General features: G+C 39.1%; 1 protein-coding gene across 4 annotated transcripts in view; it reads left to right on the top strand.

Moving 5' to 3' along the window:
* Positions 1-21,897, top strand: part of dscamb (Down syndrome cell adhesion molecule b) — a 134,216-nt gene that overhangs the window by 101,144 nt on the left and 11,175 nt on the right. For 2 of the 4 annotated variants that reach the window (XM_067594382.1, XM_067594384.1), the window contains exons 12-28: positions 8,722-8,918; positions 9,441-9,537; positions 9,874-10,002; positions 10,094-10,261; positions 11,016-11,086; positions 12,398-12,641; positions 13,877-14,023; positions 15,038-15,193; positions 15,806-15,945; positions 16,180-16,333; positions 16,589-16,706; positions 16,828-16,994; positions 17,689-17,787; positions 18,567-18,755; positions 19,205-19,495; positions 21,221-21,397; positions 21,844-21,874. In XM_067594382.1, the coding sequence (XP_067450483.1) occupies positions 8,722-8,918; positions 9,441-9,537; positions 9,874-10,002; positions 10,094-10,261; positions 11,016-11,086; positions 12,398-12,641; positions 13,877-14,023; positions 15,038-15,193; positions 15,806-15,945; positions 16,180-16,333; positions 16,589-16,706; positions 16,828-16,994; positions 17,689-17,787; positions 18,567-18,755; positions 19,205-19,495; positions 21,221-21,397; positions 21,844-21,874 (2,575 nt within the window). The remainder of the gene's footprint in view (positions 1-8,721; positions 8,919-9,440; positions 9,538-9,873; positions 10,003-10,093; positions 10,262-11,015; positions 11,087-12,397; positions 12,642-13,876; positions 14,024-15,037; positions 15,194-15,805; positions 15,946-16,179; positions 16,334-16,588; positions 16,707-16,827; positions 16,995-17,688; positions 17,788-18,566; positions 18,756-19,204; positions 19,496-21,220; positions 21,398-21,843; positions 21,875-21,897) is intronic. The other 2 variants (XM_067594383.1, XM_067594385.1) reach the window with 1 other exon arrangement.

Genomic DNA, 21,897 nt, shown 5'->3' with positions numbered 1-21,897 from the left:
ATTCATGAGGTGCTTGTACTGTATCTGCTGGACTCCGTTATGCCAATTTGAGTCATTCAGAGTCGAAGACAAGACTCACTATAAGAGAGATGATACAGCTCAGTAATCAGTGCTGATTTACTCCTCTTTTCTCTTCTCTGACCTTTGTTTCTTATTTTTGAGGCCATCTTGCTATAACAGCATTCTACTGAGAAAATATGCAGGAGCAAGCAGGGCATAAGAGTGGTTTGTGGTGTGATCCCACTCAACTTTTTGAGATATTTGATGTTTTGAGTTATGCTATGCACACATTTTACAACAAAATAGAGAAGAGGAAGAACACTGGTATGTGTGTGTGTAGTCTTGCTGGTGTGTGTGCATGTTGTAGTGATGTGGGGAGTGTGAGAAGTAAACTGAGATTGCATGCATAGTTTCAGTTTCATCGATTTTTATAGTCGTATTATCTTCCATAGTAGAGGAGAGAGAGAGAAAGAGATCAAGAGTTGACCCACCGAACTCACTCTACTGTTGCTCTAGGCTTCAGTTTCATGCTGTACTCTGCACTATCAAAGGGAATTTTGACAACTTCACTGCTGAATAATGTAGACTTACTTCTCATAAAGGACCAGTAGTTTCATTAAGATGAACTGCAACGGTAACATTATTTACAGCTTTTATTATTTATATCAAAAACATGTTCTTCCCTGAAAGATAAATTTACATTTTGTACAGTAATTTGATTAAAATAAATGAGTTATCATTTTTATTGATATTAATCAACAGATTATGTTTTGTTCACAAGTTGACAGCAGTTGTGTGTACGCACAAAGTACAAAAGTTGTTTTTTTTCAGTTTGTAACTATAGTTACGGTGCTAGTCACTTAATTCTTATTAGAAATGTACCCAGTGGCTGCTTACAGAATGTATTCTTACTGCTAAAAATCAAATTAACAATTATTCAACTGTTAAATATTTTTGCAGCACCTGCAAACAGCCGTCTGACCTTTTATACAATTGCAATAATCAATACCAACTCAACCAATCTGAGCAGTTTTACCAAGTTCTTATAATTCTTGCAATACATAAAAATGTTTGTACATTTCACCAATCACGTTACTTTCCACACATAAAATTATTTGATTCAAAACCACTGTTATCTGATTTAATTTAATCAACGCCATGTACATTTTATTAATACTGCATCTAATCAATAATCATGCTAACACACTTCAAAATACCTCCATGACGTTATCAGAGTATGTCATCATCAGTAACACTGTAAAAGTGAGTTGTCCTCACTCGTTTAATCAATATTCACTTTGTCCATTTACTTTTGAATTACATTTCTTTTGCAGTGTCATTTAAAACCTCCCAAGTAATTTATGATTCAGTTAGCATTGACATGTCATCTTCATGGCTAGAATAATTCACATTACAGGAAACAGCTGTAAGGGTTTTTAGGCCTATGATAATATTCTGTGCTGTCGTACCTCCGCTGCCATTGGCTGCTCTGTCATTACATGCTGGCTCAGTCGCGTGCTTGTCACTCATCAACAGATCACATTTCATGCCCTTTAAACCCTAAACTGTACTCGTACACTCAAGATGCTTTCTCTAAAAGTGTACTTACTCGCATGAGTGGTTTTGAAAAAGGGAGACCATTACTGTGCTCGTATTCACCAACACCATCATGTCCATTTCCCCGTGTTTGTGTGTGTGTGCGTGTGTGTGTGTGTTTGAGGACAATTACACACTTCTCTTTATTTTTTAACCTTACAGTCTGTTATCATATATACTGCATGTTACTGCTTACATGTGTCTTTACCATTTCATATCTGTTTTCATTTTCATTCATTTATCCATGCCTGCTGCATTGTGTGTGTGTGTGTGTGTGTGTGTGTGTGTGTGTGTGTGTGTGTGTGTGTGTGTGTGTGTGTGTGTGTGTGTGTGTGTGTGTGTGTGTGTGTGTGTGTGTGTGTGTGTGTGTGTGTGTGTGTGTGTGTGTGTGTGTTTGTTAGGAGACGCTGGAGTGCATTTCTGCCTCATTTAAATCCGTCAATACTTCAATTAGAAGCCGACAAGGGGCTCAAGGGAAAAGCAGTCCGCATGTTTCTCTGCTTTATTTGCACTCTCTGGCTGTCTTTGTTTCTTACATTTCCAGCAACGAGAGAAAGATTAAAAAGATAAATAACACGTTATTCGTTTCATTTTATACCCTTGTTCATTTGCTGGCAGCTGTGTGTGTCTCCAAGTGTCTAAATCCCCCATTGCACACAACAAACCATACATTTACTCACCATTTACAGATCATTTTTTAGCTTTATTGAATCAATCTGCTAACAAAATAGTTTTATTCCCAGATGAATATTAGAGTAATACATCATATATTTAAATCATTATACATTAATCTGCACTGCTCTTCTGTGTGTGTGTGTGTGTGTGTGTGTGTGTGTGTCTGTGCATGTTTTGGTGTTAGTCTTCTTTCTAAATTATAGTGTCAACATAGTGATTCTTGTAAAGTGACAAATGTGCTTGTACAATAGCAGGAATCTTTTGACTCTGTAAATAACCTAGAATCTTTTTAATATATAAAATCTTACATAGCTAATGAATTCTAAAAACCCTTTTATACAGTGGATGATAAGGTGTTCCTCATTCTAATTATCCTATTTTAATATCCATGTTGTGAATTCAAGCATGGTTTGTAAATTGTCAGTAACTGACTGGTTCCATCTAGGCCTGCGACTGCTGATTATTGATTAGTTTTCTGACTTTTTTCTTGATTTGTACTAAAAGTACTGAAAAAATGTCAATATGCTCAGAGCCTGAGGGTACAGTATGTCATCAAATGTCTTGTTTTATCCAGCCAACAGTCCAAAACACAAAGATATTGAATTTACTATCATATATGACAAAGAGAAGCAGCAAATTGCCTCGTAGCGAATGTTTGTCATTATTGCTTGAAAAATAAGTGGAATGATTGATGAAGTAGCTGCCAATTCATTTTTTCTTGATCAATGATTCATCGTTTAAGATCTTGTTCCATCTACAAATGTTAAGACCGCTTCACCACCAAGATAATTGGTAACTTGGGGTCAAGATGTGCCACTGACAGCATGGGTTAGAGAAACAAAAAAGCGTCCACCTCTCTACATTTCTTATCCCTCTTCACCTCCCTCTCTTCCTGTCTGCACCTTTCTGTTTTGCCCCCCCCCCCCCCCCTTTCCCTCCCTCTCCATCCCCTCTGCTTTCTCTCTCTCCCTTGTCTCCCCTCTTCCCACTCACACTTTCTCCTCTACCCGCCTGTGTTTTATTACCAGGCCCCTGTAATATCGCTGGATATTAAAAAATATACATCAACCGAGCAATTATGGGCTATCAAAAAGAATAGGTTTAGCCCGGGGCCCTGCGAGTGCTGCACAGTAGATGCGTAGAGATGAGATGAGGAGGAAGCGAGTGAGTAGCCTCACCTCAGCTCGGGCCACTGAAGCACAACCAAGACTGGTGAAGATTGTAGAACATGTGAGATACTGCAGTCTACTTCACATGGTAGAGATCTTGAATACATGAACATTTAGCATGTTTCATTCACATATATGCATACACATCATGAAGCTAAATGCACACGGATGTATTCATACATATTCATATACAGGAGGGAACATACACACACCTAAACCGAGAAGCATGTGCTCATACATACAAACATAAACAAATATTCTTTTAAACACACACACACACACACACACACACACACACAGAGCCTTGCGTACTGTCATTGTGTGCCCTTTCTTGAGTTCTTTCAATGAGCAAACATGAGCCTCGTCAGTGTTAACTTGCACTGCCAAGGCCTCAGATTTAGAAGGAGAAAATAACCCCTGTTAAGAAGCAATAACATTTAGAGAAGGGGCTGAGGAGACTCTTTTAATAGGACTCACTTAAAATTCATAGTTGCTATGCAAAATAAATCAGCGATTTCCTGCGCGGGGGCAGTGGGAAAGGGGATGATGGTGTGGGGAGCGAGGGAGAGGGAGGGGCTGCGAGTGAATAAGAGATGAGGTTTAAACGTTGGCAGTCCCAAGTCTGACACATTCCATCATGTCGGGGGTGGGTGGGGGTTGAGGGTGCACGTACGCACACACTTGTGAGCACACATGCCTACATGCACAGTCGTACACGCACAGAAACACAAGCAGCATACCCTTTTAATTTTTGTTCGCTGCTTCAAAGAAGGAAATGTACTGTGGAGAAAAAAGAAAGAGAAACTGTGTGTATGGGAGATTTGTGTTTGTGTGCTCTTTAACTCTCTGGATTTGAATTCACAGTATACAAATTAGAGCTTGAACAAAACATTGGCTGAATCTAGCTTATCATAAATATACAATATCGGTATTGACATATGTGTCACCTTATAAGTGTCAAGAAATTGCAGAAAAGAAGTGCCAAAGATACGTTTTAGGTAATTTACAAACAGTGTTGCCATTACATAGTTTGTCCACCAGAGAGCACTGACAAGTTTATTTTTCAGTTGTAAAATGTCCAGCTTGGTGCATGTCTGTATCCGTCCTCACAACAAAAACGACAGCATAGGTATAAAATTCAGGCCAGCAAAAATGACCTATAGTTACGTTTACACCATCTAGCAGCCGTGGTAATTATTACCCGGGGAATTGACACAGTTCAGATGGCGTAAGTATAAGATGACTTGATAAGATGATTTTTGCCTAACCATGGTCTCTCGCTAACCCTAACCAAGTGGTTTTTGTGCCTAAACCTAACCAGACCTCAACCACAGTGTTGTTATACCATAAAACATCATTATTTTTTAACAGTGTTTGGTAATGGTTTTGGAAAGTGGCATATATGTGGTCTAGTCCCCATCCGTCCTGTGGAGGGCGTCAAAAACACTCATATTGTTTTTGGGACTGCAAATTTCTATTTCCATACCTATTCTGTTGTTTCGGTATGACAATGTGTTGATTTCTCACAATTCTTTAATCCTAATGTGTTTAGACCTGCAGTGCAGAACTTTTACATATAAATGAATGTCTGTTACATTAAAAACCTTGCCAAATGAGTTCAGATATTGCTGATTAAGCTTATCACCACCAGATAAATCTCTCTGTATTTCACAGCATACCAGAGTTTTTGATCTGGTGTCGGGTTTGACATTACCACATTGGCCAGATGAATGCATGAATAATGCAGACTTCCTCTGGCCAATCAGCTAACTTCCAGTTAGCTCTTTAACTTGAAATTCTGATAGTGAAACGAATCATTTCGCGGGGGTTGTGTGCCACTCAAAATAATTTATCTATCGTTTTACAGCCGCAACAGTAGTAATGGAGTGGGCTATGCCAGAGCCTATGACATAAGCACGTGTTGACAGTTTGTCAACATTGTTTTTGTAATTACTCTCACTGCCAGAGGGGGGAGACAAAAGTCCCGCACTCCAGCTTTAAGCCTTAAAAATCCAGAACTGGCAAGCACATACAAGTAGCTACATTTTTACATGTAGTACTGAAATAATAAACAACAATGGAGCAAAAATAATCTGCAGTGGTATTGAGCCTCTACACACTACAGGATAGGTTAGGTTTAACACATTAGGGACATTCAAACACTGTCAGGCAAATTGCCATTCACAAGTACAGTTTAATAGATGATTCATTATAATTTCAAGTACTTTAATTGACTTGCGATTGTCTAACCTTCCTGGCACTCCTTCTACAAGCAGACGGTACCAGACTTGTGCCTGTGAAAGGCCAAAACAAATGATTACAAAATTATCTACAAACACAATTTGACCCATGGGAATACGGTATGTGTGGGGAGCCATGTGTGTGTTTATAAATTGTGTGTTTCGTTGTTTGTGCTTCTGTTTTGGTTTGCATCTATTTGTGCATGTGCATCACCTCTATTTTTTATCTTGTCATGGTGCAGACATTCATACTGTACATGTTTGCAAGGCCAGTTTCTGTTTCTGTTTGTTTTATTTGTGTATTACTGAAAGTGCAAGGGTGTGTGTCTCTGTCTTTATCCGTGCATGTCTGTATATGTTCAAATGTGTGTGTCTGTGTGAGACAACAGCACGGCCAGCGGACTTGTCTGCTGTGTATGAATAATCAAAGTGGTCTCTCTCATCATTAAATCATCGCTATCCTGGTGGGAGCCTGAGGAGGGAGATGGAGTGAGAGAGCGAGGCAGAGGGAGAGGGATCATAGTTAGCGCTGCAGGGGTCATGCTCTCTCTCTCTTCTCCATCGTGTAGTGTGGCTGAGATGTGTCATGAGCACAAGTCTTTTCTGCTCTCTGTGCTCGCCCACTTAGCTCCCCCAGACACAGCCGCTCTTATCCACTCTTATTCATACATATGCACATGCAGTGTAACACTCACACACATGCACACAGACACATTATTCAGGAGTGTACAGACATTCACACTCTGGCTCAAACACACATATTGCATTTCTCTTGGAGGAGAAGGCCTCCAACCACTGCTATAGCAGTATCTGCCACTACTGTCCTTTTCAATGACATGGTACTGAATTCACTGCAGAACATATTTACCTCACAGATACTAGAAATCTTTAAATTAACACTTGAATGTGTAATGTAAATAAAAATGATCATAAAGTCACTCACAACAAAATGCACAAAATAATTCAGATAATTGAAAGCTCCTCTAATCAGTATTTCAGTAACAACTGATCAATCAACTTGTAGAAACAAACCCATAGAGAATCACTTGAATCTGCTGTTCTATGGAGCTTTATAGCATCTTTAAGCTAATGGTTTTGTTTCAAGGCCACAACTTTACTGTTGTGGTTCACTCTCACCGCTCCGAATGCAGCAGGAAGCAGTTCTCTGTGAAAAAGCTTTAAAAACCCAAAGGGTGAACATGGTGAAGCATTTAGTACCTAATGAGCCTGATATTTCCCTCTGGAGTTGGTGGAGACCAAAACAGAGCTAAAGGGTGATTAAATATTGGACTTACATTAGTCAGGTGGTCAGAGACACGATTCCCAATGAATGATAATGTTGCTCTGCATCTGCTTGCTTGTTTAAACAGTTCCCAAATTTTATGGTGATAATAATTCAATTTTGTGCCCACAGCTTGTTTCTGCTGCCCCCAAGTGGCCAAAAAATCAATTAAGGCAGATGTAAGGAATGTATCAAGCAAACCAGCAGCAACTGTTGGTCAGACAAAAAAATACAATTTGAAGAGTCTTCCTTATCTCTTTGAAATTATGATGGGCTATTTTGCTGTACTCTGATATTTATAGACCAAATGATTAAGTGCTTAATCAAGAAAAATAATCAACAAATTAAAAGATAAAGACAATCTTTTAATGTAGTGTTTTCAGAGATTGCCTGCTAACAAATCAAAACATAATTGCACTTTATTCTACATTGTATGGAAGACATTTGAGGTGTTAATGCTGAAATATGTCCTATTTGTGCCTTCCAGTTAAGTTTCTACTTTGTTAGTTGTCTGCCCATGCAGGTTTTTTTCCCCCCGACTATCTGAAATGACAACTATTGAATGTCTCTCTCTTCCTTGTTCATTTTTGAAGTGGTTGTTGTACACTCATGAATGGCATTCTGTCTAAAATAATAGAATAACAGAAGTGGAGCGTTGTTTTTGACACTACATTAGCAGTTTAAAGGTTTCCAGTCATTTCCTTTTTTGCGTGTAGCTTTGAATGGATTCCTGTGCTTGATTCCTTTTAAAGAGATTCTCATAAGCCATCAAGCCGCTGGCAGCAATGTTATCAAATAGTTTAAATTATTTTACCTGCATTGTGATGTCTATAATAATAATTAGGGTGACGTCCATAATGTCCACACTGATAAAGATTAGCATATTCATTCTCTCTGCTCAGAGCTTCAGAACTAATATGGTGTAATCCAATTCAGGAGCTTCACACTTTAGAGATCATTATACTGTGAATAGCACCTGAAAGTCTCTGTGAGGGTTATAATCGGGAGACAGCCTCATGCAAGTAGGGAGAAAAAGACAGAATGAAAGAAAGTGTGAGTATGAGAATAGTGTGAGTACAGACTGTGAGTAGTCTGGGTGAGAGACATTCACAACACACACACACACAGGCTAGATGTGTTGCTAATGAGGCTGGCGTGCAGTTACGGCGTAGAGCCAGACCGGCTCCATGCTTAGACCGATGGGAGTTCAGTCAGGAGTCACCTCTTTCTTCTCCGTTCCTCCGCCTCATCCCCTGAAAGCGGCATGTTACCGTTCGCTGTCGTTATCAAAGCAGGCGCATTCTTACCTGAGGAGCTTTCAATCTCCAAGTATTACTGGAGACAGGTAGACTCAAACATGACTTCATGATGGTCCCTTGTGTGTTTAAATGGTTGTCATAATTGTCAAAGAAAAAGAGAAAAGGAAGCCTTCTAGACAAGAAATACAGTAGAGTTAGAGAATGCATATGTGCCTTTTTGCAGAATGAGATTCTTTCTTCTCTTTTTCTTTTGATGAACACATGGCACTATGAAAGCAATTATTTCCAAAATGGTCCTTGGGGGAAGGAAGTACGTACTCTGTTGAGAAAGGTGATTTTGATATGACTCTAATGACGTCTTCAACAACAGCATGAAATGGCCAAAATCTAGATATTTTAACTGATATATATCAATGACTATTCTCCTTTCTTCATCTCCTTCCTCCCCATCCTCATTCTCCCTGCTCCCCTCCTCTGCCTTTTCTGTCACCTTCATCCAGTCCCAGCCATGATCACCTCCTACCCCAACACCACGCTGGCCACGCAGGGCGAGGAGAAGAGGATGAGCTGCATAGCTCATGGGGAGAAGCCCATTATGGTGCGCTGGGAGAAAGAAGAACGCATCATCAACCCCGAGACCAGCCGATACGTGGTCACCGTCAAGGAGGTGGCTGACGAAGTCATCTCCACACTGGTGGTGGGTGCCATGAATTCAGTTTTCACACATTTTTCGATCTAATTTTTGGGGAGCGAACCAGCTTTCAGTCATTTTTATCTTTTCAGACAGATGGAAAGCAGAGAGGGAGGCATGGCAGAGAGAATTCAGGCTGGAATACATTCACATAATCTTAAAATCTACAAGTAGAGTATGAAATATTAAAGAGCTACCTTCTAGTTCAATTTGATGGTTATTAAAACACAGTATGAACGAGAACATGTGTATTGCAATACTGTAAAACTACGGGGAACACTGTATTGTATGTGACTTGAGATAATTGAGTAGTTAAGTATCCCACATGGTTTAGGATGAAATCCTACCAGAAGTTTGTCTCCTTCTCTTCTTTAATTATAAGTAAAGGATACAAATATTGAAGGTGAGTACACTGCCCATCCTCCATTTTGAAAAATCAAATGGGACAAAACATAATTTTAGATTGTTAAAGGATAGTCCGAGTCTCCACCCACCTGAATGCCTTGAATGATCTGTGTCTCTCTGTAGATTATGCCTACTGTTCGTGAGGACTCTGGGTTCTTCTCCTGTCATGCCATCAACTCCTTCGGTGAAGACCGAGGCATCATTCAGCTGACAGTGCAAGGTAAGCTCCCCCTTGCTTCAGACTCAGCTCTGCTCACAGTAGGAGCTTTTTTTTCAGTTGGTTTGTTTGGAAGAAGACAAAATTCCCTCAGGGGTAGTAAAGTTTTCAGTCATTTATTACTTAATTCTTCATGTATTAATTTAATTGCTGCACGGTGTGACTCCTGCTCTTTGCAGCTCCCCCTAATCTTTCACGAGGAAATAAATTGAGTAAAACTGATACATCTATCTTGTCTGTCTGCCATCCAGTTTTATTTCAAGACTCCAGAGTTTTCTCTCTCTCCCACTATCTCTGTCTCTATGTCTCACACACTGTTGTGTTCACACTTTTCCCCAGAGCCCCCTGACCCTCCAGAGGTGGAGATCCGGGAGGTCAAAGATCGGACCATAGCTCTCCGCTGGACCATGGGTTTCGATGGCAACAGCCCCATCACAGGATATGACATTGAGTGCAAGAACAAATCAGGTAGACGTGACTGAACTGCAGTGAAGCGTGTGTGGAAAATGGCACGTGTGAACAGTGACACATCACCTTCTCTCTCCCTGTATTCGTTTAGCTTCATGGCTATCAGCCCAGGTAACCAAAGATGTGTCACCCCAGCTCAACCAGGCAACTATCATTGACCTCCACCCTTCTTCCACTTACAACATCCGCATGGTTGCCAAGAACATCATCGGCAACAGCAACCCTAGCAACGAGCTCACCATCACCACGGATGAAGCAGGTTAGTGAGCTTCTCACAAGGACTTTTACAGTAGGAGTAAGTTATCAGTCCAGGGTACAGCTGAAATAATATTAAACTACACTATCACCAATTCACACTCTTCAAACGTGTCCATTTGGATATTATTAACTTTACACTGTCGCTATAATTTATTTTAATACTTTAACTTTGGTCCTTAGATGACTAACGTGCTGCCAAAATGCTAGTTTGGAAAGAGACCTATTCAGATAAAGTGTCCATTTCCTCCTGGCCCTCAAACCTGTTGAGTCACCTAGAACATTTATTTTATGGTTGTTTTAAATGGAGGCTATCATCTTTTATATCTGGGGAAACAGATCAGTTCACTGTTGCTTTTAGTCAGCTCAATCAGTGTTCACTTATCTTCTATTGCTTGTAATGGTCCCCCCACAGGCATGACAGCACATTAAAACGGCACATATTACTAGATTCATTGCAAAAAATAAAGTCATGAACTTCAAATTAAATAAAACATGTATCATTTCTCACATTATTTCCAGAGGTTAAAGTTGATGATGTTACAAGTTTTTTTTAATGATTATTAAGCTGCAAGGTGCATGAATGAGCAAGAGCATGAATAGAATATATTCTCAACTCAACAGCACCATCTAGTGTAATTGAAAGGGATGAAGTAGGGTGAAGTAAAAGGGTGAAGTAAATTGTTCTTGATGGCGGATCATCTCTCCCATTTAAATACGAGAGTGCAGTAATGTTGAGTGATGTGTTTCATTTACAGCTCCTGACGGCCCTCCACAAGATGTCACTCTGGAGCCCACCTCCCCTCAGAGTATTAAAGTTTCCTGGAAGGTGCAGTCAAATTTTATGTGTCTTACTATGAGCCGACTGAAATACATACCAGCATGTAGAATATGTACTATAATGTACATCTTGTCAGTCATTACTGTATGAATTAAACATCAAATGGTAACATATGACAATATGTAAAAAGTTGTAAAACAGTGTCTGGGCTGCTTTTCATTTTTACCATTATTTTGCTGTTTGTTTTTATTTTTGTTATTTACTTTGGACTCCAGAAACACTAGCAATCACTTAATAATAAATAAATAGATATAGGCATCTAAATAAATAGAAAGATATATATATATTAAAATAGCCTAAACCAGGAGTTCCCAACCTTCTTCCTTAATGGATCTCCATTCTATCACTGAGTAAACTGATGACTCCTGATGAAATAAGATATTTTATGGATATTCTTATATTATATTCAATGCATAACAATAACAGCACAGAACAACTGATAAACTGTACAATTAACCCAAATTGTGAACACAATAACTGCAGGAAGTTTGTGTAAAACTTGCAATTTGGATGAATACTGAGCAGGTTATTTTCTGTGAATATTGCATCAGAGATGAGTTTTCTTTATATTTTTGAGAACTTTCTATACAATTCTCTGTCTGTATTATATATTTTTTAATTTTTTTTATCTAACATACATACTTAATAGGCTTCTTTCATTCTGTGTTTTCTTCTCCCTGATGCTTGGCCATTGTTCTGTTTGCACTTTGGTTGTTTTAACTTTGTACTTTTCTAATGCACAACGAGGCTATTTAGCAGAGAGTGGATCATTTATATCTTGAATAACAATCTAAACATTAAAATAAACAATTACATTTACCTGTTTTCTTCACAGAAATTAATGAAATGCAGAAATATACTGTATATTAAAAAAAGTTTTCTTACACCCCTTAAAATCAAGAAGGCCTCTCGACCCCCTGTGAAGCTTTAGTGACCCCTAGTGGGGGTCAGGACCCATAGGTTGCGAACCAGTGGCCTAAACTACATGGTTAAAGACAATAGGTAGCATTAGAAAGAGAAACAATGATTTTAGGCCTTAGGCAGTGTACAACTTCAATTCCAGGTTTATTTTACAACCTGGTACTATGGTGATGATCATTTGGTCATGATTGTTTATACATGTATGAAATTGACAGAGGATATAGTAAGTATAGTAGAGTAATGGTAGTTCATATGTAACGGATAAAGTTCAGGGGCATAACCTTGCAGAATCACCCAAAATCATTGTCCTATTTGCTGTAAAAGCTGTTTATGACTGTTATTCCTCTCGTCCTCGTCTCGTCTTGTCTCGTCTTGCAGCCTCCCCAGAAGCACCTGCAGAACGGTGTGATTCGCGGCTACCAGGTGGGCTACAGGGAGTACAGTCCTGGAGGGAGCCACCAGTTCACCATCATCAGTGTGGACACCACAGGAGACACCACAGAGAGCATCTTGCTGGACAATCTGAAGAAGTTCACTCAGTACAGCGTGGTGGTGCAGGCTGCTAACAGGGCAGGGACTGGGCCATCCTCACAGCAGGTGGTCACCAAAACCCTGGAGGACGGTAAGCAGGGGATGTAGGTGATATGAAGTGTTATATATGTGTTATATGTCCAAGGTTGGAGTCTATGTGTCACTGCTTAGGAATGTATTATTAATATTTAATAAACTATTATTTGGTTAATTAGGACATCACTTTAAGTAATTATATCCTGTTATTTTTATTATGTGCATTAGTTGCGGTTTTAGTTTTTATCTTGAACTGGATTAATGAGTTTTGAACCAGATTCCTCCCATTTTACACCAAGTCATTAAGATGCAATGAGTCTCAAATAAGCTCAAATTGATTCTTTGTAAAAGACTACCATCTACTGGACAATTTTTGAACAACATCAGACACAACGAATGTATCTTCAGTTCTGTTCATGGCTGTGATGGAGTGGGATGTGTACTTGGGTTTTATAAAATATAAACAGTTCCTTAATTTTTTTGAGAACCCTAACAATTTTCAATGAGACAATTCAACTTGAGGGTAGGAATAAATTAATTGATTTAATTATTATTATTTCTTCAACTTAAAGTTTCAAACAGGCTCACTAAGCACTGTTAGTATGTGTTTTACCGGCTGTAATAAAATCATTTCACACTTTTCTTTTACAACAATAAAAAAAATATATCTTTTTATATTTACATTTTTATACAGAATTTTTTTTTTGCAATGGTAATTATGTGATAGAGATGGTATCTTGGCTTGATAGCTCCTTTAAGGACAGGGACTTTGATCACAGAGTGGGGCACAGAGAGTTCAATCCAAATTAACTTTAATGATCACTCGTTGAGTAAATACAGGTCATAGATGAGCACAAGGTATTGGTTTGGATATTTTGGGGTAAATGTGGGTGTGTGTGTGAGCTAAAGAAAACTGAAGGAATAAAAATACAGTATTAATCTTCAATAACATACAGTTTGATATAAACATGAATAACTTGTTAATATTATTCTTGAATAGTTAAATGAAATAGACTGGTTAAGTTAACTCTAAGCATTCTGGTTTATGCATGAAAGAAATTAGTGATATCTATGTTATATATGTTACAATCACATTACTTTTGAGATATTGAAGAACTACAACATTTTAATCTAATTTAAACACTCCTTTTCACTGACTTTCATTTTGGGTAATGAATGTGTTGCTTACATGAGGCTACTTGTCCAGATTACCACACTGATCCTATTACCACTTTTGAAGTGTCCATTAAGCCTCCTCACAGATATTTTTTCTTCTCTTGTCAATGTTAGTGCCGTCTCGGCCTCCTGAAAATGTCCTGGCTGTGGCCAAGTCTCCAGAGGTCATCTCTCTCTCCTGGATGCCGCTGCCCAGAGAGGCCCTTAATGGAAACTTACAGGGCTACAGAGTCATCTACTGGGCCAACCTGCCTGATGGAGGTATTAACATGCACACACACAAACACTGATATAATTTATAGATCAATAAAGTTCACTTGCCAATCAAGTCTATATTCTATTCATCTGATCGGACATTAATGCTGTCTTCAGCATTGCTGTTGCTTGTTGTCACGGTTCATCCACTAGGGGAAGCTGTGGCATTATCATACTGTAATATACTGTTGTGTGTTGCAGACATGGTGTAACTTGAATAATTCAAACCGTGTGTGATGTTGTGTTTTCTAAAATTTCATACCATGTTTTGCGAAATTTTGAGATAAAAGCAGTTATTTTCAGATAGATAATAAATGATAATTACCTCAGTAAAGGACAAATGTGGCTCTCCATCTATTTTATATCTGATTATTTGAGGTTTATGTGTTATCTGTTAGCATTTTTGCACATTTTTCAACAACTTATTTGCACTAGTAGTAGCATTTGCACTACAGGTAGTGTTATCTCTCTTGTATATATCAGATGATTTACACACTTGATGAACAATATCAAATTTTTCAAACAATTTGTGCCACATAACAGTATGAGATGATTGTTTTTTGTAATGCTGATCAGCAATGGGCATACAAACTCTGCAGTGCACAGAGGGAATAGTTGTGGTTCTTGTGTTTTTCCCTTGATTGTATATTGCGCTGAATAGCAGTGATCCAACCTGCAGTCTGGCCAGTCTCCATCAATAATTCACAATGCAATAACTCACTGAGGCCCACTGCCTGAGTGACAGGACAAGAGGAGAAGAGGAGAGGAGAGCAGAGGAGAGGAGAGGAGAGGAGACGCGTTGTGAACTGTTAGAGCAAATGAAAATTAAAATCCCTTTATGGCTGTTAAATTGAAACTCTTCATTATGCAGTGAAGTGCTTAAAGTCCACAAGAACATTTAAAGTTGATTCCTCAATTACACTGGACCAAATGTCTAACCCATATTATCAGAGGAAAATAGTATTTGTGAACCATTTTTGATGCCCAGGCTTATTATTTTATCTCCTTCTCCTGTGTCAGAACTGGGAGAAATCAGGAACGTGACCACCAGTCAGCCGTCTCTGGAGCTGGATGGTTTGGAGAAGTACACTAACTACAGCATCCAGGTCTTAGCCTTCACCAACGCTGGAGATGGTGTCCGCAGTGAACAGATCTACGTGCGCACTAAAGAGGATGGTATGCCACAGTACTGGATATGAAAGAGACAACACATTCATGTTTATGTTCATCTTAAATCTTAGAAAATAGAGAAATTATCTGTAGAAACATTTGTTTTCTTCTGCTTTCAGTGTTTTCAGGTTCTGAAACAAATTCAACCAATTCAAGTTCTTACTTTAAGTCATGCAGGGATACAGTAGGTAGACAATGAAAATGTATTAAAATGTAAACATACAGTGATGATTGTAGTTACTTGAATATCATATGTTCTGACCAATTCAATGATACCTGGAATTTTTGTTCAGTTTTTTATGTCAAATACTGAAAATCCACTGACATTACCAGTTATGTATCAGAACAATTTACTTGATACTGAAAGACATTTTTGCACAATAACAGCACACACAAGTCAAGGATTATGGTGCTTTGTAGTGGTGGATAAGAACACTTACAACCCATATTCATCATGACCTGTTTCAAGATTATAAAACAAACTGGAGTTTTGGTCGGTTGAACCTACATCACATACTTTAATGCATATACTGCTTATTCAGTAGGATATATAGCAATACTCACTTAAACTACTGTACATATTCATGAATACTCTTACTCTGTTCTTTTCTTCCCTAGTTCCTGGTCCTCCAGCAGGAGTGAAGGCTGCAGCTTCCAGCAGCTCTGTGGTGTTTGTCTCCTGGCTGCCTCCACTCAAACTCAACGGCATCATCAGGAAATACATCGTCTTCTGCTCTAACCTGCATCCGATGGTAATAGTATTTGTATACCACAAGATTTTCATTGGTTTTGCTCCACTGTCCTACCCAGTCTTTACAGACAGGAATAGTGATCTTGAATGATAATAAATCATGGTACACTTCCACTTAATTATGATTAATATTGACTATCGTACCCGTGCTGCTACATAACGCTCTGAACTACGCTTCTGCATTCTGAACGCTGCTGCTTCCCAATGATACATGAAACCTTTCCCTCTCTCCGGTTTGCAGGTGATGAGCGAATTTGAGGCGTCTCCAGATGCGTATTTCTACAGGATCCCAAATTTGGCTCGGAACAGACAGTACAGTATCTGGGTGGTGGCGGTGACTGCTGCTGGTCATGGCAACAACAGCGAGAAGATCACAGTGGAGCCTCTGGCCAAAGGTAAACCATATTAACTTAAAATACTTAACAATCTCCTGGAATATTGTTTAGATTCATACTATTTGATAATTTTTCCACAATTTGCTTGCTTGAAAATATAGATAAATTCACTGGCATGTTTTTAGCTAGTGATGACTGACAACAAGGATTTGCCTCAAACATTGGTGGTTTAAAGATTTGCAGCATTTTAATGGATTTAAAAACTTGTATGTTAGTTGCTACATGCATCAGGTTGTGTGTTTGTGTTGCTTTCAGCTCCAGCCAGAATTTTGACCTTCAATGGGACAGTGACCACCCCCTGGATGAAAGACATTGTTTTACCATGCAAGGCTGTTGGAGACCCTCCTCCCACCATCAAGTGGCTCAAGGGAAAGTAAGTTACACACAAACAATAATATATTATTTATTATTATAATATTATCAAATATTATCAAAATTTTCATCATTATCCATATAGTAATAATATTCCTAACTTTGTTTCTGTCTTTCTCCAGCACCAATGGGACTCCTACCCCTGTCCTGGTGGATGGCCGTCGTAGTGTCCATAGCAACGGCAGCTTCATCATCCGCACAGTGAAAGCAGAGGATTCTGGGAACTACAGCTGTGTGGCCAGCAACAATTGGGGGTCAGATGAGATCACACTCAATCTGCAGGTCCAAGGCAAGTAGTGATTGTAGTAGTTTAACTACCTCACTGATCATGGTGTTTTAATAAAGCGATACAGAACACGAAATCTTTTAATTTAGGAAAAGCTCCTCCATGGTAACAACATTGTAGAGAGTTAAAGAAGAAAGGCTGGCATTGTTTTGTCTTATCAAGAATAATATCCCTGAAGAGACCAAAACCAACAATTTATCCTGCTTCCAGGCATTTTATAAAAAGCCAAAACTTGATGTAGTTTCTGCCTCTATGCCACAGAACTCCATTGTTGTGGAATAACTATTAAACTCACATAAAAGAGCCATAATGTTGTGCTTGGTGACAACATTTTTTATAACAATGAACACAGCTTGGAATTGGAACAGCCCTTAGGTTATATAACATGTACTGTTGATGTATTTCATCACCAGATGCTGAATACGCTTTTTTGTACATTTCTTATCCTATCAGACCTGTAAGCACAAGTTTATTTCTTACTGTTCCTGTAGCTGCAAAAAGTTCAAGTAAAAAGACAAAAAGATAGAGAAAAAAAATATCCCCAACAGCATGGGCTAGAAGGGTGGTCACAGCAACTCAACAGGGAGCATCATGTTGCTTTTAAAGAATGGGAACTGATTGGATAAGACAATGTGAGGCAATTTAATGTGAATACTAACAGTGCAATGAACTTTTTGTTTATCCTCATAATCCACAGTCCCTCCTGACCAGCCACGCCTCACAGTTACTAAGACTACCACCACATCAATCACGTTGTCATGGATACCTGGAGACAACGGAGGGAGCTCCATCAGAGGTGAGAGGCGACACACTGGCACATAGATACACAACAAATACATCTGAAACAACACAGTGGACAGTTTCGTTACAGCAGAATTTGATGTAAACAAACACAAATATGCTTCAACTACATACATTATCCTTCATGCAGAAACAATCACCTCCCTTCAGCTGCCTGTGATAACCAATATCACCTCCTCCTTCACTCTGTCCTAACATCCCTGTTCTTGTTTCTCATTATCTGGTGGTGGGGCTGAATACTTGAGCCCTCAAAGATAGATTAAAAAGCAGCAGAGAAGATTAGGTCTGTTTAAGTGAGAGATTAAAGCGCTCCATCTTAAAGAAAGCGCAATCACAGTAAGACTATATGTGGTGATTTATCATTGCTCCTAATCAGGGCGCTGCTGTCTTCAGAGTTGTAGTTGCTGTAAAAGCTGTCCATGATACCTTCTCTGTGATATTTGTTTTGCCTCCCCGCTTACAGCATCATCCATCACCGAAACACACACACCTAAGCTTACAATTGTCTATTTTTAGCCTTGCTTGTGGCGTGCTCTAGGGCTGGCGATGCTGGTTGGTCAGTGAGCCTTTTTTCAGTCTGTTATCCTAACACTTTTCTGTATAGTGGATTGCCATTAAATTAAATACAGATATTGAGGATCACTCAAAATGATGGTGGTGATCCCCTAATTTTCTATGTAGGGCCCTCATCAAACACTTTTCACACATCCAACACTTCAGTTCATGCTAAATATTATCATGTTTCATTCTAATTGTAGACATTTTCCTCTACAGGTTACATCCTGCAGTACTCAGAGGACAACAGTGAGCAGTGGGGCAGTTTTCCCATCAGCCCCAGTGAGCGCTCCTACCGTCTGGAGAACCTAAAGTGCGGCACCTGGTACAAATTCACCCTGACAGCCCAGAATGCAGTGGGTCCAGGGCGCATCAGTGAGATAATTGAAGCGAAGACCCATGGGAAAGGTGGGGAACTGGATTAGTTTTCTCTGATATATTGTGAGTTTTTGGTCTCAAGATTGTGAAAATGTAAAATACAGTGCTTTGATATCAACTAATCACATTGTCTGAGATGATTTAAAGCAACTTCTTTTGGGATTTGTGTTCCCATACCTACTGTATACTGCATTGTTTTCTCTAATAAATGAATATATAGGTAAGGGAGTAGTGTCTTTTCTCAGCCATTGCAAGATGATGACATGATAAGATTTTATTTCCATTGATCCTAAAAACTCATAACTCAAAATTCTTCTAAAACCCACTGAATAGTGTCAAATTTTGGATATAAAATCTACTTACAGAATTTTCAATTAATTTTACTTGTATTCCCCTGTAAACGTAATCATGTTGGTTGACTTGCACTGTAACATGTTGATTATGTCCATAATCTGTTAACCCTTTTATCTTCTCTTCAGAACCCCAATTTGCCAAAGAACATGAACTCTTCACCAGCATCAACTCCACCAGGGCCAGACTCAACCTGGTTGGCTGGAACAACGGCGGCTGTCCTATCACCTCCTTCATTCTGGAGTACCGAGCCGTGGAGTCGGCCACCTGGACCACAGCCCAGCGCACATCGCTGACCAAGAGCTACATCCTGTACGACTTGCAGGAGGCGACCTGGTACGAACTGCAGATGAAGGTCACCAACAGCGCTGGCTCTGCAGAAAAGAGGATCACCTTTGCTACTCTCAGTGCTGACGGAAGTGAGTTTGGATTAAACAGACTGCCACAGAGTTGTGCAGATGCCGAGGAACAGGAGTATCCGTAGCATCTGATACTGACGCTGATTGTTTGTGAACTTAATATATAGTCAAGCGCCATTTTAAAAAGTTTCAGACAAGAATAGTATCACAATACTTGAATAACATAAACTAGCAATGATGCAAAAAAGACAAATAAATTGACAATTTGCAAGAATAAAACATCTTTTCTTCCCCCTAAACAACACAAGAGGAAAACAACAACAAGGATTCCTCTTGTGTTGTTTAAAGGCAGTTCTACGTTATGGTATTCTCAAACAAAGTTTTGCAGTAGACAATTATGTTTCACACTAATACACAATCAGTAGGAGGAGGTTTTTAGGTCAATGGAAAAGATAGGAGTAACTTGTTTTATAATAGTGTCATTACATCAATCATTAAAACAATGTTAAATTGCAGTTGTGAGGTGCCATTCTGCAGCTCTGCCTACAGTACAGTAGATGCTTTAAAATTACTTATGAATCAGACTGTTTTGTCAGCCTTTGACAGGTATTCTGAAGGCTCAGTTGAGTAGGAAAATGGGGACGGTCTTCAGATTCTCCACGGGCCACAGTGTAGCATTATTTGCCGCAGGCTACAGATTGTGTCAGTCACACACAAAGGAAGTGTATAAGCTTTAAAGAAGGATAGGAGGTGGTGAGAGCTCTGTGGTGCACTCCAGACTATTCATTAATTTCCTTTGAAGGGTTTTGCTGAGAAGTGTAAGCTGCCTGTCAGGATGTTATGTATGTGTGTGTGTGTGTGTGTGTGTGTGTGTGGGCAAGCATGTTTGTGTGGATGCTATTGTCAGTTTGTCAGTGGTTCTATAGCTCAGCTCAGCTGCCGCGCAGCAGCCCAGGAGACTAACAGCACATATTCGGTCTCATACAAACCTGGTGCCCCAGCCTCATTCAGCTACAGGCTATTCTACTCTGACTGAGGAGAAAATATATTTTTACGGTGAAATTAAGGAAAAGGAAGTCCTTAGGCATCTTTCCTGGCAACATAATAATCAATAAAGCATGAGTGGGTTTGAATCCACCCACTACTTTGTGGAGATAACAAGTTCTCCTCGTGTCTGAATGTGTTTTCTCCCACAGTTCCAAAGACATCCAGGTGGGTGAACTGGAAACTTTAAATTACCTGAAGAATATGTTTATCTGTCTATTAGTTATGTGTATGGCCTCTCTATGATGAACCCATAGGCTCCAGATCTCTGTGACCCTGTTTGAAAAATGGATGAATGTATGGATGGTAATACAAATATAACAATAAACAAAGCTCAAGTTAGAGGAAAATAAAGAACTTTAATTACTTTTCTAAAGTGCTTAGAACAGCTATAATTGCTTTTAAATTGTGTAGATCAACTGGAAGAAATGCAGCTTAAGGGATTCATAGCTTCCAAGTCTGCACATTAAAACTATGCATGTAGAAAATCTCTATTGGTTTCCTGTAATCTTTGACTGCGTTTAATCTTGTTTTTGGTGCATAAATGAGAAAATACAGCAAGTGTGATTTTTAACTAACGTTTCACACCAACAGCAAAAAACCAAGCTAAATATATAATATCATGTGGGAATACTCCGTAGAGCACACAAGTAATAAACCCTCTTTAATTCCAGATGAAGCTTCTTTGTGTTTGAGCATTAATTCCTCATTAAATGTTTAAATCTGTTTATTTCCTCCAAGGTACCATCCCTCCCCTGCTGAAAACAGGAGATCCCATCTCAGACAACATGTCAGGCAGCGGAGGTCTGAAGATGGTGGTGACCATCACGTCTATTCTTGTGGTAGCTGTCCTGGTATTTATCATGCTTATGGTGCTAAAGAGGAGAAGGAGGGAGCAGAGGCTCAAGAGACTCAGAGGTACATATCAGTCAAATCATGATTCATTTTGTATACATTTTTCTAACACATATTGTATAGATACACGTTGAATACATACACACATCTAGTCTATGGTTGAGCATGGCTGTTTTGCATATATACTCACTCCGACACATGCATAAGCCCACAGACTAAAGGAAAGCAATACATTTGGTGTCATGGAATTAAAGTGTTAAGTGCATCTGAAGCAATTGAACTGAGCTAAACTAAAACTGGGGCTAAACTTCGCTTTCGTAATGAAGAAACTTTACTTTCTCTTCAGGTCAAACACCTTCAAGTTCATTTTTTCAACCCTTTAACATGCTTTTGCTGCCTTTCTGTGAGAGGAAATTGTCAGTCACAGTGTACAATACTTTTCACTGCTGTAGCTTATCAACTAGGACAGTACTGTTACGGTATTAACTACCTCTTTGCTGACTTCACAGATGCCAAAAGCCTGGCAGAAATGCTGATGAGGTATGTATGTTTAATTTTAATTT

Source organism: Thunnus thynnus, chromosome 7 (genome assembly GCF_963924715.1).
Source record: "Thunnus thynnus chromosome 7, fThuThy2.1, whole genome shotgun sequence".
NCBI classification, from domain to species: Eukaryota; Metazoa; Chordata; class Actinopteri; order Scombriformes; family Scombridae; genus Thunnus; species Thunnus thynnus.
The sequence above is the reverse complement of the archived record's forward strand: the minus strand, read 5'-3'. Positions and strand labels throughout refer to the sequence as shown.